At 38.0% G+C, this 18,550-nt stretch overlaps 1 protein-coding gene across 10 annotated transcripts in view; it reads left to right on the forward strand.

The window, feature by feature from the left end:
* The window catches only part of ACSS3 (acyl-CoA synthetase short chain family member 3), a 151,205-nt gene that overhangs the window by 2,435 nt on the left and 130,220 nt on the right, over nucleotides 1-18,550 (forward strand). For 2 of the 10 annotated variants that reach the window (XM_055085230.1, XM_055085231.1), the window contains exon 2: nucleotides 5,240-5,370. The exons of 6 other annotated variants lie outside the window; for them this stretch is intronic. Coding sequence is in view for 1 of the 4 variants with exons in the window: in XM_055085229.1 (XP_054941204.1) it covers nucleotides 13,555-13,556 (2 nt within the window). In the remaining 3 variants the exon portion in view is untranslated. Of the gene's footprint in view, nucleotides 1-5,239; nucleotides 5,371-13,395; nucleotides 13,557-16,343; nucleotides 16,362-18,550 lie in introns of those variants that run through there. 2 more of the 10 variants (XM_055085229.1, XM_055085228.1) reach the window with 2 other exon arrangements.

Genomic DNA, 18,550 nt, shown 5'->3' on the forward strand with positions numbered 1-18,550 from the left:
TTTGAATTATGGTTTTCTCAGGGTGTATGCCTAGTAGTGGGATTGCTGGGTCACCTGGTAGTTCTGTTATTAGTTTTTTAAGGAACCTCCATACTGTTCTCCATAGTGGCTGTATCAATTTACATTCCCACCAACAGTGCAAGAGGGTTCCCTTTTCTCCACACCCCCTCCAGCATTTATTGTTTGTAGATTTTTTGATGATGGCGACAAATGCCTTCTTGTTGAAAGTAGGAACCTGAAATGGAGAAAGACATCTTGACCGGAGACTGTTCTCTGTCACCACCATGCCGTGTCCTCTGTTGATTATTTGGAGCTGTTTACGTGGCTTTATCTTTAGAATCTGAGCACATTTCCCCATCCAGTTCAATTTTTTCAGTAGTGTTTCAGAGGATTTTTCAGATCCTCCCTTATGTGCTGGACAGTGGCCCAAGCACTCAGTATGCATGCGGCAAAGCGGTAGGGGTAGGAGTTGGAGTCGTGATGGTCAACAGCATGGTCTCTGGTGGAATTTTGAGTTTGAGTTCTGGCCCTTACAGTTACTGGCTGTGTGTTCATAGGCAAGTTGCTTAATCTCTCTGTGCTTCAGTTTTCTCATATATAAATGTAGAAATAGTAAGAAGATTAATTTATTAAAGGGTTAAGACCAAGTCTTAATGAAATAGACCCTATAAATGTTAGAGGAAGAATAGTTGTCTTTGTACTTTCATACCACAATTATTTAAGAACAGGAAATCCTAGTGTTTCTCAGATCAAAACACAGAATTATTGTCTCGCCTAAGAATGTGTTCTCAAAAAGTTCTATGTCCATATATCTGTCATAAAGTATGGAACTGAAATTATGTATGTGACCATCCTTCACATAAAACTGTGTGCAGAGAACCCAATTAAGAAGTCACTGGGATATTCCAAATAAAAACCAATGAGGGCCAGACCTAAGGCAATGGTCAGACCATTGCCAATGGTGGCAATGGAAAGGAAAGGACAGGTTTCTAGAGGATTAGTTGAAGTTGGTGAGGGCTCAAGGGAGTGCAGAGAATGTGGAAATGAAAGTGTCCATCAGATAGACATTTAAGATCTGGAAATTTTCTCTCTGATGTTTTTTTCTCTTTTTAATTTCTAATTGCTTGCCTAAATTTTAAAAAATTGTATGCAGGCTTCCCTGGTGGTGCAGTGGTTGGGAGTCCGCCTGCCAGTGAGGGGGACGTGGGTTCGGGCCCTGGTCCGGGGGGATACCACATGCCGCGGAGCAACTGGGCCCCGTGCACCACAACTACTGAGTCTGTGCTGTAGAGAGCCCGCGAGCCACAGCTACTGAGCCCGCGTGCCGCAACTGCTGGGGCCCGCGCGCCTGGAGCCTGTGCTCCACGACGGGAGAGGCCACAGCAGTGAGAAGCCCACGCACAGCAGCACGGAGTGGCCCCCCTCTTGCTGCAACTAGAGAAAGCCCGCGTGCAGTGACAAAGACCCAACACAGCCCAAAATAAAAACAAATAAATTAATTTTAAAAATTTGTATGCATAAAATGTTCCTTTTTTAATGAGGATTTTTGTCAAAGAGTCCTTGTAGGTATTTTCAAAAATTCAGTACATTGTAGATCACTGACATTTGACAATATTGTATCTGAATTCTTTGTCTTTGTACTCTTGGAATCACGTGGCTATACCTGTTTTATAGCAGCCCAACAGATCAAAGTGAATAACATAAGTCTTTGAGTATTTATTTTAGCAGTGTGATTCCATCTTACTAAGGAGTTTGGTTGGCAGAGCAGAGTTGGGGAGGCAAGTAGACACAGCAGACCATACATCTAATCTGAAACTTCATTCAATGCGTGGTTTCAATCTGAATCCTATTTGCAGATATTTCTCATTGGTTAACATTTTTCTGCAAAGTTAAACTCAAGGGCAGGACAAATGTCTTTTTTTTTTTTTTTTTTTAAATTTATGTCCCTAGATTCTAGGACAGAACAGACATATGAGTTTGAAAAGTGATAGTCAGATAACAGGATACATAGATCTGATGATTTTTGATTCTATATGTCTTGGGAGGTGGTAAGTGGATACAGGCACAATTTGATGTGAAGGTGCTTTGCTTACTTCTTTTTGAAGCTGGGATCTGGGGAAGGGAGATGTTGACTGCCAAGTTCTTAAGTAAAATGAGGAGGGGTTGCTACAGCTAATTGTTCTCTTCTAGGTGGAGCTGACATAGGTGTAGTCAAGATCTCTGATGCCCTTTGGCTTCCGAGAGGCAAGAGGGATTCTCTTTCCTCATTATAAGCTTGTCTGTTCATTTTTCATGAAAGTAAACTCCCCTCTGAATCTACAGGCCTACCGAAAGCCCCAACACATAAATAGTAATGCATATTAGCTTTCATAATGGCATATGCTACCCAATAGTGGTTTACGAATGCAGTAGCGTGAGCATGGAATAGAAATCTTTAAGGGTGATATACTAGGGACTTTCTATTGTAGGCAATAGCCCTGTAAAATACATTTCTGGGACTGTAATCACTGAGATCTTTGAAAGACACATTACATGTAGGTGCTTTAGGAACATGTGAAGAACCACCTTTCCTCACAGTTTGTTAATTCACATTGTTGACACCTAGCTTTGGGGGGACTAAATTCTCTATTATAGCGCCTTCAGTGGAGAACTGCAATAGAAGGTGAAGCAATTAGAACTCCTAGTAATTTCTCGAATCCTGGAGCAACAGAATGGATGTTTTGGTTATTTTCTCCTGATGAGTTAGGCATCCTGCTGCCTTTCCTGAAATTGAAATCCAGCTGTGCCACTCTGAAGAATTAGGCAATTCACTTTTGCATGCATTGTGGTTAACTCTTCAGTCTGAGTCATCCCTTATCCCTTTCTTTGGAAGCATTGCAATTCTATTTTAGTTTATTTTTAAACAACATTCAATGATCAGACTCTCACATACTGTTTGGTTTAGAATGTAATATGCATTAACAGTGACTATAAGCTGAAAAGGAAAAGTCTCTGACTAAATGCAGATTATTAGAAAATGATTTCTGCTTGGTTAACATCTCTATAATGGAAATTGTTTAGGTTAACATGCAAGATCTCAGTTTCTTACTAGCTATGAGATAAAGGTTGTTTAATTCCCTCCAGGTCTTAAAATGGCTCATAAGTGATAAAGACACCAATCATTCACTCACCGTGTGTATAGTACAGAGAAAATGATGAAAGAGATAGTGGAGAAACTCACTACACAGCGGTAGGGGAGACATACATTAAATAAATTATTACAAACCTATTTATTTAGAGTTGGAGTAGATTCTATGAAATAATAGGGGGATTTAACATAATCTTTTCTGGAAGGATCATGGTAGGAGTCTTGAAGAAATGATGGTTAAACTGAGATCACAATGAGTAGAGATTAGACTCAGAAGGAGAGAGGAACATTGCAGACAAAGAAAACAGCACGTGCAAAGTCCGTGAGGTGTGAAGTAGCTCAGTAAATTCTAGAAACTGAAAGAAGGCTAATGAGGCAGGGAAATTATCAAGAAGTAATAGAAGAAGAGAGTCATATTGTAAATGGTCTGGTGAGTCTTGTTAAGGATTTAAAAATTTCCTGGCAGAAAACACATGTCACATAGTGGATGATCAAAACTTGAATTTACTACTCTTCTTTCTGCACTGGAACAAGAAATGTTTGGGTTCAACCCCAGGTCTGCCGCTTTCTTTGGACAGGCTTCAATATCCTTACTGAATAAGAATAAAATAAGAATGATGATAGTATCAATTTCTTAGGATTATAGTGGTGGTGGGGAGCATGTAAAACGTCTAGGACTGTGCCTGACACACAGTACTAGGTACTAATGTCTTTGGAATATATAAGCTAATATGGTCCAGGAAGTTTTCAGGGAAATGATAGCATTTAATCTCAATCTTACAGTAGGACTTAGAAAGAAAAACACTTCTGTGTGCAGAACAAACATGACAGAGGGATAGCGGTGAGAAAGAACCAAATATGCTTGTAGGATAGAATGAACAGTAGACCAGTTGGCTTCTAGTGGTTATTTTGAGTTACTGGTACTCAAATTCAGAAGGTAGTTTCAGGATGGTTTTGGAAGGCTTGGAATAGAAGCTAAGGCATTTGCATTCACTTCTTAGGCTGTTAAGTCACAACCTGATTGTAATCCTGCAGATAGGTTTTGTGTGACCCAGGTGCTTTTTGTTTGTTTGCTTTTTAAAGTAGTTGTATTTAAACATTGGAAGATTTCATCTAAAATCTAAATTTCCTTTAATGATTCAGTTTTTGGGGCTTCTCTTAAAAAAAAAAAAAAAAAAAGCAGAATATCTGTCAGCAGTGAGTCAGCATTCTTTCATTGCAACACTTGGCTGGAACTGAGTGCCTGCTGTCGCAAGCTAAATTAGACATAGTGACTGCCTGGCAGTGGGGTGTAGGGAAGTAAAGAAGTTATGGTAAACGTGACAATTTGACTCAGATATCCAAGTGGAGGAATTGATTGTGAAATTAAAGATAATGAGTTGAAAACTTGGCGAGGACTTGTAGAATTATAGATTTGACTGAAATTTGTAAAGCGGTGAGAGCTGAAGCTTGGTGAATGCCAAGTGGGGAGAGAGAGAGAGCAATTTAGAGGGAGAAAGAGGAGAGGGAGAGAGAGAAAGAAGAAAATACTAAAAACTGAACTTGGAAGACAAGTAGAAGGGAAAAAAAACAAACCTATGAGAGTGAAGGAGGCTTGTTCAAAGAAGTAGGAGAAGGAAGAGCAGGATGTTTTTGTGCCATGGAGTAAGAGGGAGAGAAGAGATAAAAATAGGGCAAATCAATAGCGGTAAAGGGCTCTAGAGATGTTTTGAGGCTATTGAGGATTGAAAGCAGTTTTGACTCAGGGATCCTCAGTGACTTAATAATGCGATGTCAATGGAGAGATGAAAGCCAAAGCCAGAGTCCTGCATTACAGGGTGAACTGATGGTAGGCAAAGAGTCCATGGAGATGTTTGACAGTGACAGGAAGGAGAGACAAGATGATAGCATGTGGAGGTGTCTGGGTTACCTGAAAAATAGTTTCCTCACTATCTTTACTTTCCCCTCCTCCCACTTTAGGAGAATCCTTTGTTTAAAGGCAGAAGTGAAGAAATCTGTGAAATAGGAATCAAGGGAATTTTGCTTATTTTGAAACCTGTTCCCCATCAACAGGACTCCGTGTTTTTACAAGTTGAACTTTGTGTGGTTTCTTACCTTTTTTTTTTTCTTTAGATACCACAAGTTCATGGAAGAAACAAAATGGAAAAGTCTAGAAGATGGAGTAAAAAGCTACTCAGCAGATCTATATGTTCTTGTTGTATATTGCAGAGATTCTAGTGAGCTAGATATCTAAGCATTTGATTGTAAGTTTGACAGGGAAGATAAGGAGACAGTTAAAAAAAGATGAAAGAACTAAGATTTGTTGATTTGTTAAATTATTCTGGGGTTTCAGACATCATGTCAATAAGTGGTTCAGAGGGAAGGAAGTTCTTTATCTTGTACTTGCAACTTTTCTGAGTTTGACATTCTTTCAAAAGAAAACAAATAAGGAAAATATAATGTGGATTTTATATAACCAGAAAGTAATTTAATTCCTTTACTGAATTTTGATTCTTTGGCAAACAATTAGTCAGCCACGTTAAGCTGTTTCAGAAATTCAGTCTCTCTCTCTCTTTCTTTCTTTCCTGTAAAATTTCCTTCATATTTATCAGGTATTATTAAAATTACATTTAATTCTGGTTTGAAGGTGAGAGTTTTATCTAGAGATGAAAAATGTGTCCCCTTTTGACAAACTCTAAATGAAATGAATTTATTCATAATATTGTGCACAGTACAGGTATATTTAAAATTTAAATTATCATTTTTTATAAATAAAAAATATTTTATGAAGGTACCTGGTCAGGATGAAAAATGGCCTGTTAGAAATACTGTAGGGGCTTCCCTGGTGGCGCAGTGGTTGAGAATCCGCCTGCCAATGCAGGGGACGCGGGTTCGTGCCCCAGTCCGGGAAGATCCCACATGCCGCAGAGTGGCTGGGCCCGTGAGCCATGGCCACTGAGCCTGTGCGTCCGGACCCTGTGCTCCGCAACGGGAGAGGCCACAACAGTGAGAGGCCCGCATACCACAAAAAAAAAAAAAAAAAAAAAAAAAAAAAAAAAAAAATACTGTCCCTCAGATAACCTCATCAACAAAGACGGATTTCAAAAGATCTGCCTTATTTTATATTCTAAAGGTCAGTGGCTTGGTGCTGTTCTGTGTGTAATTTTCTCTGTCATGCTGCTGAATGTTCAGGACAGAACAGAGTGAACTACTGGAATGCTACGATTACATAAGCAAGGATGGATTGCCTGACAAATGGCACAATCAATGAACAATGGAAATTCAATCAGCTGTGACCAAGTGTGGGAGAAAGTCCAAATTCTTATCACCTCCTGGAAGGTGGCTTACTTTTCCTTTGTTCATGCTATATACTGTTAGTTGAGAAAAAAAAATCCAGTGGTTGAAATTATTTGTTTCTGAGCCTGTGCGTCCGGACCCTGTGCTCCGCAACGGGAGAGGCCACAACAGTGAGAGGCCCGCATACCACAAAAAAAAAAAAAAAAAATACTGTCCCTCAGATAACCTCATCAACAAAGACGGATTTCAAAAGATCTGCCTTATTTTATATTCTAAAGGTCAGTGGCTTGGTGCTGTTCTGTGTGTAATTTTCTCTGTCATGCTGCTGAATGTTCAGGACAGAACAGAGTGAACTACTGGAATGCTACGATTACATAAGCAAGGATGGATTGCCTGACAAATGGCACAATCAATGAACAATGGAAATTCAATCAGCTGTGACCAAGTGTGGGAGAAAGTCCAAATTCTTATCACCTCCTGGAAGGTGGCTTACTTTTCCTTTGTTCATGCTATATACTGTTAGTTGAGAAAAAAAAATCCAGTGGTTGAAATTATTTGTTTCTCCTTCTCCTCCTCCTCCTTCTTCTTTTTCTTTTCTTTCTTTTTTTTTTTTTTAAAGAATTTCTGCTTAAGCAGCAACTCCATGAGGGAGATCATTGCTTTCCATTGTGGTGTGACATTTGTGAGAGAAATGTGTGGGAGGCTAATGAATCTTTGTGATAATATATATGAATGTAATAACTTCTTTACAGTTTTAGGAAGCACATCTGAATGTAGAAATTAATTATTTAAACCATGTGGTTAGAGAACTTGTAAAAAAATATGAATTATATAAACTTTTTCTGGTATTATGGCCAAATGAGGTAAGCGACAGTGCATAGAAAGGAGAAGTATTATTCTTATACTATCTAGGAAAATTGAAGTTTAAGAGTATCCAGTTTGAAATAGTCCAGTTGAAAATCTTGGAATAGCTGAAAACAGGTTTTTCAAATACATTGTTAGAGAAGGATAGCATTTGATTTATAACTTTTAGGTAAGTAGTGAATTTTAGTGATTTAACATATAAGTTGCTCTCAGTGGAAGAAACGCATCTAAGTCTGTAGGTCTTTGATTTAAGAGATAACTCTGGACAATAGTAATACGTTCTCCTTAGGTTTTGGTGTTAGAATAACAACATTTCCCAAGTATAATTTTTAAGATGTCTCCCAAGTGACATCAGTTAAGTAAAAGAAATTTGGGAAGATTAAGGGAAAAGAAAGAATGCTCAGTATCTGCTGTAGACATGTTCAATATAGATATTTGTGCAAAAAAACAATTAGTACAATAAAATGGTAAAAACATTTAGTAGTCGAAGGGACATAAAATCATTATTATTGACTGTTTGCTAAAATGACCATAGGCAAATGCATCAGAGCTTAGAAAAATCTACTTTTGCACTAATCTCACTTTGCTTTCTCTCCACACTTTTTTAAAGTTTTCGTAGAGTTTCATCGATTCTCAGTTGAGAATTTAGTGCTTTTCTAAACCACAAATGCCCTGACATTGCCTTCTTCCCAACTCTCCCTGCTTAATCAAGGCCGAATGAAGTTTGTCACTGTTACTAATGGGAATTTGTATGAAAAGCCAGCGGTCCCCAACCTTTTGGCACCAGGGACCAGTGTTGTGGGAGACAATTTTTCCACGGACGGCGAGGGCTGTGGGGGGATGGTTCAGGCGGTAACACAAGTAATGGGGAGCGGCGGGGAGCGGCAGATGAGGCTGAGCTCGCTAGCCCACTGCTCACCTCCTGCTCTGTGGCCCGGTTCCCAACAGGCAGCGGACAGCTACTGGTCCTTGGCCTCGGGGTTAGGGACCCCTGCGATAAGCTATTTTGGTGGGTAGGAGAAAAAAACTATTGAGGATCATTATTAGTGGAGAAAAACAGACTGATCTGGGTTAAAACTTAGGCCCCACTCTTTGAACAATACATTGTCCCAAATAATTATAAGATGGGGACTGTGGTGGGTATTATTGTTCAGCAATGTCTGTTCTCTACAGCACACAGGAGGATTGGATTTCCCCACCCAGCCGTGGTTATGTGATTAGCTTTGGCTAATGCAACCGGACTAAGGTGTGTCACTTCCTGGTGAAACATTTAGTGGCCAGTGCTTCAATCCTTAGTCCCCTCTGGTCTGTCAGATCCTTCGTGGGAGCACCTGTAGCCTGGATTGCTGAGCAAAAATGCATAGATGACAATGCTTCTGGGAGTCCACTTGAAGCCTCAGTAAAGTTGCATGAGTGAGAAGTAAAAGTTTTTTCAAGTTGTTGAGAGTTTGCCATTGTTACTGTGTGTAATCCAGCCTATCTTTATTGGTTGTGAAATCAACAATATATATATAATCTATAATAATAACTTCTAGGACTGTTAGAATGAGTAAGTTTGCTCATGTACATAAATAGTGAGTGTCCAGCATATAGTGAGAACAGCTAAGCTTTATGGAATCCATGCTATGAGCCAGGTACAATACTAAGTACTTAAATTTATTTAAGTACTTGAATTTATTTAATATTTCTAACAACCCTGTGATGTAGGGTACCTTTTATTCTCGTTAAATGGGTATGGAAATGGAGATACAGAGAGTTTAAGAAACTTGCTTAAACATACAAAACTAGTAAGTAGCACAGATCTAGGATTTGAACCCAGGCGGTCTGAATTTAGTGTCTGTACTCAATCTAAATATATACTACATTATATTGTTTCTATAGTAATTGTCTTAGTTAATTTTAGTTTTTTTTTTCTTTTCTTACCCCTTCTCCACTGAAACCACTAAAAGTAATTAAAAAAATCTGGATCTACATGTCAGAAACATTTGGAAAATATCCCTATTTTATCTGGAATAATAGATTGATGTTCTTCGAAAAAATAAACTGTATTTTTTATATAAAATATTTAAAATGTGTACAACAGTCCCAAAAGTGGTGGGAGAGGGGCTTTATATTAATTGTTACCTACTTTAGAAATGTTTCCTGGACAGTAGAAAACAATATTAAGCCCTTCTCTTAAAAATGCTGTGTTGGTTTTCTGGCTTAAGGAAAATCTATAATGACCACATTACTCATTGCTTGTAGTATGCTTTAACATTATTTTTATGAGAACATGGTGATAAGTAGCCTAATTAATTCATCTAATTATGAATATTTGAACATTTTCCGTTCCTCCAACTTCTCAGTAAAAGAAAATACTAGGACTTGTTGTATGTTTGTAATTATGGAAGTTGTTGATTTTGATTACTTTTTTTAATGCATTCAAGTATAGTATTCTTTGCTGTTTTGCTTTCATTGCTTTTCATCTTGATCCTAGTGCAGGTGGACAGGCCTTGATAAATGGCGTATGTTAAGTGCAGATATGAGTTTTTTTAGGAATCATATTGCATCTGTCTCTCTTGGTTCTAATGTGAATATCTTATTTTTGAAATCCAGTACAAGGACCATGAGTTGTGGGCTGTCTCACTTACATGTGTTATACCATAGGTGTTGCAAAACTTTGGGGAACAAATGATCTAAAAATGTTAAATTTTCCTTTGAGTGTTTACGGCGTGAAACACAATAATATTTGGAGAGCCTGTAATAGATTGAGAAGGAAACTCACATGTGTTTGTTCTCTAGCTCATGACTGAGCTATTCATTCCTTTCCTTAAAACTGAGGCATGCCTCTCAATAATGATAATAATAGCAACAGTAATAACACCCATGGCAATACAACAGCAGTCACTAATTATGGAGCACTTGCTCTGGGTCAGATGCTGTGCTAAGACTGTATGTATTTTTTGAATCCTTCTGGCACCTTGTGAGATAGGTTTAGTTATAATGCATTTTTATGACTGTGTAAACTAAAGGACAGAGAGATTAAGTGACTTGTAATATAGCGGTAGACTTAATTTTTCACACCCATTGGGTCACATGGTAAAAGCCTAATTTTGATAATGAGTTGTGACTACACTCTTTAACTTCTTCTGTCTGGTTGTCATGTGACTGTACCTAGAAAGTACAAAGGAATGAGAACAATGTTAAAATTAAAAAAAAATTTTAATCAGAGATGTAACTTCCTTTCTCCCATTTGTCTCCTAGGTTTCTATGTGTCTTCCACTCTCCTCTCATTTTAGTGGAATGTAAATCTTTGCTGTCAACTTGTACATGTCTTCTTGACAAATGGTTCTTTCCTAAAAAGCCCATCACCTTGAATCTTATTTCCCTTTAAGCTAGTTTGGCAAAGAATGCTCAATTCCCATCTCCATTTAGTCACTATACGCCCACTATATAAGCTCATACTCCACTGATACTTTTCTCTTACCAGTAATTAAAAAAATCACAACTAGGTGATAGAAGGGCAGGGGTCAGATCTCAGTCACCTTTGTTATCTCTGCAGTGGATGCACATAACCTTGTATATATCCATCAAACTGATTTTAAAACTTCACCACATAGAGATTAACCTTCTTAATCCATCTTCTAAACCTAGGTTCTTATATAAATTACAGGTAGATATTACCTGAATCATCCATCCCACCAAGACCCAAAATGATCCATGAATCTTCTTTCTATCTAGGCATCAGAGGGTCTGAAATTTTCTTGTCTTCATGAGTCTAAGTTTTATTATGAGGCAGTTGGCTCCTTTTGCTTCTCTTCAGCATATTTATCGAGTCCTCAAGCCAAAGACACATGTACTGCAAGGAGGGAAATACTTTACTTATATGGTACAGACCAAGTTCCCATGTGAGTATGGACTGGGAAAGTTGTCTCGGCACATATCAGGTTCCAAGAATTTCAGATTTAAGAGTTGTATCAGTATCATGTTACCAGATTATCATTTTTTAGTCTTTCTTTTTTTTAGTAAATATCTTAACCAGATAAACCAGATTTTATTTACCAAAGAAAGCCCACTGGTTAAAAGTAATAAAAGACAAATATTATATGTTTTCACTTATATGTGGATTCTAAAAACCCAAACAAATAACAAAACAAAACAAAAACTAAGCTCATGGATGCAGAGAATAGACTGGTGGTTGGCAAAGGGGAGGGGGTTGGGCGTAGGTGAAATGAGTGAAGGTGGTCAAAAGGTACAGACTTCCAGTTGCAAGATAGATAAGTCCTGGAATGTAAGGGACAGCGTGGTGACTACAGTTAATAACGCTGAATTGCATACTTGAAAGTTGCTAAGAGAGTAAATTTTAAAAGTCCTCATCATAAGAAAAGAAAAGAAAAAAAATTTGTAACTATGTGTGGTGACAGACGGTACTTATGGTGATCATTTTACCGTGTACTCAAATATCGAATCATTATGTTATAGACTGAAATTAATATAATGTTATATATGGATTATACTTCCGTTTAAAAAACTTAAAAAGAAAGAAAGAAAAAAAGTGACAGCTATGAGATTACATAAAAATGTTATTTCTCTAGGATACATTTATGGTAGTGCCACAAATGATAAAAATGTTAATATTTACATTGTTGGGAATAAAAGCTGATCTTAATCTGATAAAAGCTTGAATTTTAGAAAAATGCAAAACTGATTTTATTATTATTTTAAAATATTGAGTTCTGACTGCTCAAGATCTTCTACATATATCTACTCTAAACATCTCATTTCACCCGAATATTTCAAGAACTGTTTGAAATGTAATTTGTTGTTACAGCCTTAGTAGATCCAACTTAATGAAATTTCCTTTCCTTAGTTTAATTAATTTATAAAAGGATTAATTTTTTTTTTTTTTTTTTTTTTTTTTTTTTTTGCGGTACGCGGACCTCCCTCTGCTGCGGCCTCTCCCGTTGCGGGGCGCAGGCTCCGGACGCGCTGGCCCACGGGCCATGGCTCACGGGCCCAGCCGCTCCGCGGCACGTGGGATCCTCCCAGACCGGGGCGCGAACCCGGTTCCCCTGCATCGGCAGGCGGACGCGCAACCACTGCGCCACCAGGGAAGCCCCTAAAAGGATTAATTTTAAAATTTATAATTAGAAAAAATTTTTAATTAGGGAGATTTTCTTTTTCTTATTAAATATCTAGTTATTTCAAATATTGTATTTGATGGAAATAATAATACTCAAATCAAAATCTCTTAAATCCTAAAAGATGATTTTACTCTGTACATGTATACTTGTATGAGTGTGTGTGCATGCACATATGTGAATGTGTTTGTGGTGTGTGTTGAAGTGTTACACAATACAAAATATATTATCACAGTAAGAATAGCACCAGTAATACTCCTTACCATAGTTTTTTAACTTCTCAAGAGAATACGTTTTTAAAGAAGAATTTAGGGAAAGTTAAGTAACTAGCTCATGTTCACTTAGAATGCAGGTGGCGGCTCTTGGATGAAAAACCAAATCTGTTAGACTTTAGAGTGTATCAGTTTCTCATTGTGTCATATTTCCTCTCCAGTTAATCCTTTTTTATCCTCATACTACTGGTGTTAACAGATTTAAAAACAAGTCAGATGGCGCACACACAGACACACTCACACACACGTTTGTTGACCTGTTAAAAGTGGAGTTTTTTGGCTCTAGAACTTATCCATTCCTAACTCATTTGTTCTTCATTTATTCTCTCGTTCTTTCTCTTGTTCACTCATCAAATGTTTGAATGCCTCCTACATGCCAGGCACTATTCCAGGTGCTGAATGAGAGTCCAGGTAGAGTATAACTTTGAGGTATGATTTCATACATCAAAGGAAAAAAAGTGTTTTTGCTTGTAATAAGACAGCTTTCATTTTCCTGTTTAATAAAAGAGTAATCATGAGTGATATGAACTACCTAGTTATTATTTTCTGAAAATATGAGTAATAAAATTTGCTTTTATTTTACAGCCTCTTCTGAATTACCTTTGACTGTTGAGGTGTGAGTAACTAGAGCATTCAGGCTCACATTTTGATGAACAGTGGTCATTTTGTAACCAATGAATCCTTTAATAGATAAAAGAGTCAACCAATTTTAATTTTATCCCTTTGTGCAGCCTCTCATTTTCTGCTAGAGGTGCTAACACACAGGAAGGTGAAGAAAAGACGAGTAACAAAAAAGAAAATAAAGAGACATAATGGGCTTGGTTAGCACCAGCTGGATAATGAACTCTTGGATAATTGAGCAGGCTGCACTGTATCCAAGTTTCAAATTATCGAAATGTAAGTGGAGTATGTTTTATCTATGATATGATATATAGATAGTGGGAGAATTGGCAAGGATAGAGCAAAGATGTAGTTTGTGACCTTGTTCTTAGATTTTTTGATGATAAAACTAGGGAAAAAAGAAAAATTTTGTCTACTTTTCTTTTTTTATTAATTTTTATTGGAGTATAGCTGCTTTACAATGTTGTGTTAATTTCTACCATACAGCAAAGTGAATCAGCTATACGTATACATATATCCCCTCTTTTTTGGATTTCCTTCCCATTTAGGTCACCACAGAGCACTGAGTAGAGTTCCCTGTGCTGTACAGTAGGTTACTTTTCTTAATGTTTTAAGTGGTATCTCAGTGGTATCTGGTTAGTTAAGTTGGATTTAGTTTCTGTCTATGTGTAAAGTTGTTTTGCTGAGAGTGAAGGTGGGAAGTTGGAGGGGATATAATCTGGCTTAGGTAAAAGAGCAGAGGTTTTATAATCACAAAGCCTAGGTTTGAGATCTAAGTTTTGAATTACTTTTCATTGACATTTTTTATTCAAAAGTAATTCTGATTGAAATTTAGGTTTATGCTTTTCCCCCACAAAGGTGCAGTATTACTTTAAGTTTTAATCAGATAAACTCAGGAAAGCCAAAATAGGTGGAATATCAATTATAGTTCAGTATGTAAATAATTCTTAGTATATATCTGGGTATAGTCGGTATATTTCCCTTCAGTCTTTTATTTATTTTCTTTTTAAATATTTATTTTGGAATAATTGTAGACTCATAAGAAGTTGCAAAAATAGTAGAAAGAGGTCATTTGTACCCATCACTCAGCTTTCCCCAGTGGTAACATCTTACATGACTATAGTACATTATCAAAACCAAAACTGACATTTGTACAATACAGTTAGTTAGACTGCAAACCTTATTCAGATTCACCACCAGTTTTTGTACACACATAGTTTTTGTATGTGTTGTGCCTTTAAAAAATCTATTATCTCTGTCTGTTTGTCAGTCTGTTTGACTCTCTGGGTCTCTGTTTTTGTTCTTACAGAAAAATGGAATTATACTGTTCATATTGTTTGATAACTCATTTTCCCACTTGGAATAAGTTGTGATGTTTCCATTCCTCTATTCTTCTATTTCATTATTTTTAGTGTATGCAGACTCTTTAAACATATTGGGTGAATGTAAGATTATTTGTTTCACAATCCCTTCCTGTTGATTTTTAGGTGGTTTCTCTTTACTTGCAGAAATTCTTGCTTTTTTGGACGCAGCGTTCCAAAGATTTCTCTGTCCCTGTGTCTGACTGTCCATCTGTCTCTCTCTGTTTCTTTCTTTCCTTCCCTCTTGCTGATGAAGTCTTAGATGATTTCTGGGTCAACGAGAAATTATACACTTTCTGATGTATATTGTCAAAATTTTTCTCCAAAAATATTAATAAATATTGTGAATAAGACTCCACAGTCTTTTTCCTTACGAAACATTTAGAGAATAAATAAAGGTAATAATTTAGTGGACACTGAACATTGGGCGTTGTAAAATCTTAACATTGTGTCACATTTGCTTCAGATCGTTTTATTTTAAGCAATAAAACAAACAAAACTGATGCTCCCTGTGTATCTCCCTCAATTACATAGTCTTTATAGAAACAATCTCAGAATAATTTACAAGGCTCAATGGGAAGAAAAAGTTCTTTTTAGACCTTCTAAAATGATTGATTGTATTCTTCCACTTTAATAAGAGCTTGGATAGAACATCTCTCTGTGGACCTGAGCTAAGTGTGCGAATGAGTTAATGAATGTGGTGTCTGCCTTCTGGGAGCATCAGCTGTAGAGGACAGTTTCATCAGAACACTGCAGCGTATCATTCTGCCTGAGTTATAGCCTTAAAGAGAGAGACATGGATAGTTAAGATGAAGATGTAATATGAACACAGAAAAAATATGCAGTCCTAAAGACCTAAGGTTTAGAGCACATTAGTTTCAATCCTTACCTATTTCTCCCCTCTCTTCTTCCCATTTCTCCTTAACTAGAGCAAGATGACACTATGTGAACAAATTGGCTTTCTCCTGCCCTGCATGGTGCTGGGGCTGCTCTCTCTTCTCCTTTCTCCCTCTCCCCCTTTCCTTTTTTTCCTTCTTCATCACGTTGTCATGGCTATCATTAGGGTTAAATGCTAAAAGGCATCGTCTCTCCCTTCCAACAAATATCGGTTCGCATTGGAGAGTGTACCTCCTCTTCTGCCCCGTCCTGATTCCCTGGATGGTTCTGAGGTTTCAGGATTACCTGCTTAGGGTCCCCGTGGGCATCCTGGTCTCTGTCTGGTTTTCTAGGAACCTGCTCTGATTTGGAGTTTGGTTCCTTATGAGCTCATCATGACCTGTTTCTGAGTTGGTTGGTTGAGGACCACTGCTCCAAAGAGTGTCCTAAGTAGCTCTCTTGAATAGGGCTGACTGATGAAGTTTACTTTCCTTTAGACTGTACTTTTAAACATGTATCTATTGGGGATTATATTTAAATTTGAATAAATTTATGCTTTGAAATTTAAACATCTCTATCTTCACTTTTACATTTGACCTTTAGTTTTAATTATAATTTTATCTTTTCCTTGTTTGAATTAAGCTGAATCCCATTTCCTTTTGCTTCAATTCTTTGTTTGTCCTGCATTTCCTCTAGAATAAAAATAAAACAAACAAGATAAAATTGTGTCCTCATCTTCTGCTTTGAATTTAGCTGCCAAGCATGACTCACAACCTGAGGATCTTTAGGATCATTCATTCATGCCTTCTCTCTCTGTTGACAGTGGATCCAGTTCAGATAACAGGTATTGATGTCTTGAAAGCCTTTCTTTTGATTCTTTTTCCTGTTGGCTGCATTTCTCACTGGCAGTTCACTCAGTTTTAATCCGAGATGATCTGGCAGAGGTGTAGATGCCTGGGCTGTCCTTTCATGCTGAGATGGGGGCAATCTGTGGTGAAAGCTAGTGGGATGGGGCCAGGTTCTGAGTGTACTCATGTGGAAAGTATCCGTAGGGCTAAAGAACAGATTTCTCTTCGCGTTATGTTTCTCTGTTAAAATATTGTCCTAGAGAGAGATGTGCTTTCCAACTACTTTTACAAAAACAATATCCTAGTGGTTCAATTAACGTGAGGTTATTATGCTGCCCCAAGTAAGCAGTTACCCAATTTGGAGGGTTTCCCGGAACAGTCAGTTCATACTGCCCAAGGCCAAGTACCTGTAATTTAGATGGGATGTCACAGTGTGAACAAAGCAATATGATGCTCTCTTAAAAATGTTTAAAGCCTTCTCTGTTTGTATGCAATAGTAGTCTTTTGAGCGAGTCATTGTTTTTGCTGAGCAGTTACCTCATAGGACTCTTTTACTTATTTGTGTTAATGTGTCAGAAGAGTACTACTTCAATTCACATTCATTCACACTTGTAACATATATTTAAAAATAATTATTGAGGGACTTCCCTGGTGGCACAGTGGTTACGAATCCGCTGCCAATGCAGGGGACACGGGTTCGAGCCCTGGTCCGGGAGGATCCCACATGCCGTGGAGCAACTACTTGTGGCCCGTGCGCCACAACTACTGAGTCTGCGCTCTAGAGCCCCCGAGCCACAACTACTGAGCCCACATGCCACAACTACTGAAGCCCGCGTGCCTAGGGCCCGTGCTCCGCAACGAGAAGCCACCGCAATGAGAAACCCATGCACCGCAACGAAGAGTAGCCCTTGCTCACTGCAACTAGAGAAAGCCCGCGTGTAGCAACGAAGACCCAACACAGCCAAAAATAAAATTAATTAATTAATTAAAAAATGTTAAAAAAGATAAAAATAATTATTGAGCATTTGCTGTGTGCCCTTAATGAGCTAGCACAGGGTCTTTGCTCACAGGAAACAGTGTCTAGTGAGGGTATAAGAATTACTCAGATTAGCACACAGACATGGAAAATTGGAAATTCATCATATTTTCCCTGGAGTGGGAAAGCACTGGGTTCCAGTGTGCCATGTGTTAGTTTGATAATTCTGGGAAGTTATTTGACCTCTCTAAGCCTCATTTCTTGTCTGTAAAATAGGAATAACATTGTCTTCCTGAAGGGGTAGTGTGTGGATTAAATGATTTACGAAACTCAGAACGTGGCACATTATTGGTAATTAACAAAATGTTATTCCCTCTCTTACTTCAAAATTATGTAGTTTTCTTTCTTATTTCAGGTGTCCCTTAAAGAGAACATAAACCTGATACACAGAGATGATGTGACCTCAGTTTTCTTTGATACACCCTTCTTCCTACTTCTAGCTCCTTTGATTTGTTTCTATACCTCCCCCACATTTTTTTTTTAACTTCCTGTGACTTTCTAGGCTAGTCAATAGATCCTAACTGATTGTGTTTCCCCCGTTGAGCCTCCCAAAAGTGACCTGAAATCCCTTTCTGAAGAGGGCACTCCCCTTTCTTAATGAGGTATTCAGGGCTTTTAAGGTAAGGCTTGCGCTGGTCTTTCTTGCCTTAGCTCTTGTTATGCTCCCACCCCAAAACACACATCTCTTCTTTCAGCGGCACGGATGCACTTGGACTTCCCAAACATAACCTGAACTTTGCCCTGTTTTTTACTTTCCCACTTGCCAATGCCATTAAAAAACAAACAGTATTTCCATTAGTTTTCTGTCCCTGTCCCCTCAGCTACCTTCATGTTTCACCCTTCTCTTTTAATAAAATTCAGTTGAAAGATTGGCACAGATAAGAGGAGCTAGAACATTCCCCTTCTCTTTACATGCTAACTTCTTGGCCATGTTGTCTATTCTCCGGGTCCTCCTCTCGCATACACTCTTGCATCCACTGAAAGGTGGCCTCAGGCCTTGTCACTCTACCCAAATTATTCTCCCAAAGATCATCAGTGCCTACTTGTTGCTTAATTCTATGGACTGATTTGAAGTCTTTACCTTGCTTGGTCTCCCTATAGTATTTAACTCTGGGGACCACATCTACCTCTTTGAAATTCCCCACAACT

Source organism: Physeter macrocephalus, chromosome 6 (assembly GCF_002837175.3).
Source record: "Physeter macrocephalus isolate SW-GA chromosome 6, ASM283717v5, whole genome shotgun sequence".
Classification (NCBI taxonomy): Eukaryota; Metazoa; Chordata; class Mammalia; order Artiodactyla; family Physeteridae; genus Physeter; species Physeter macrocephalus.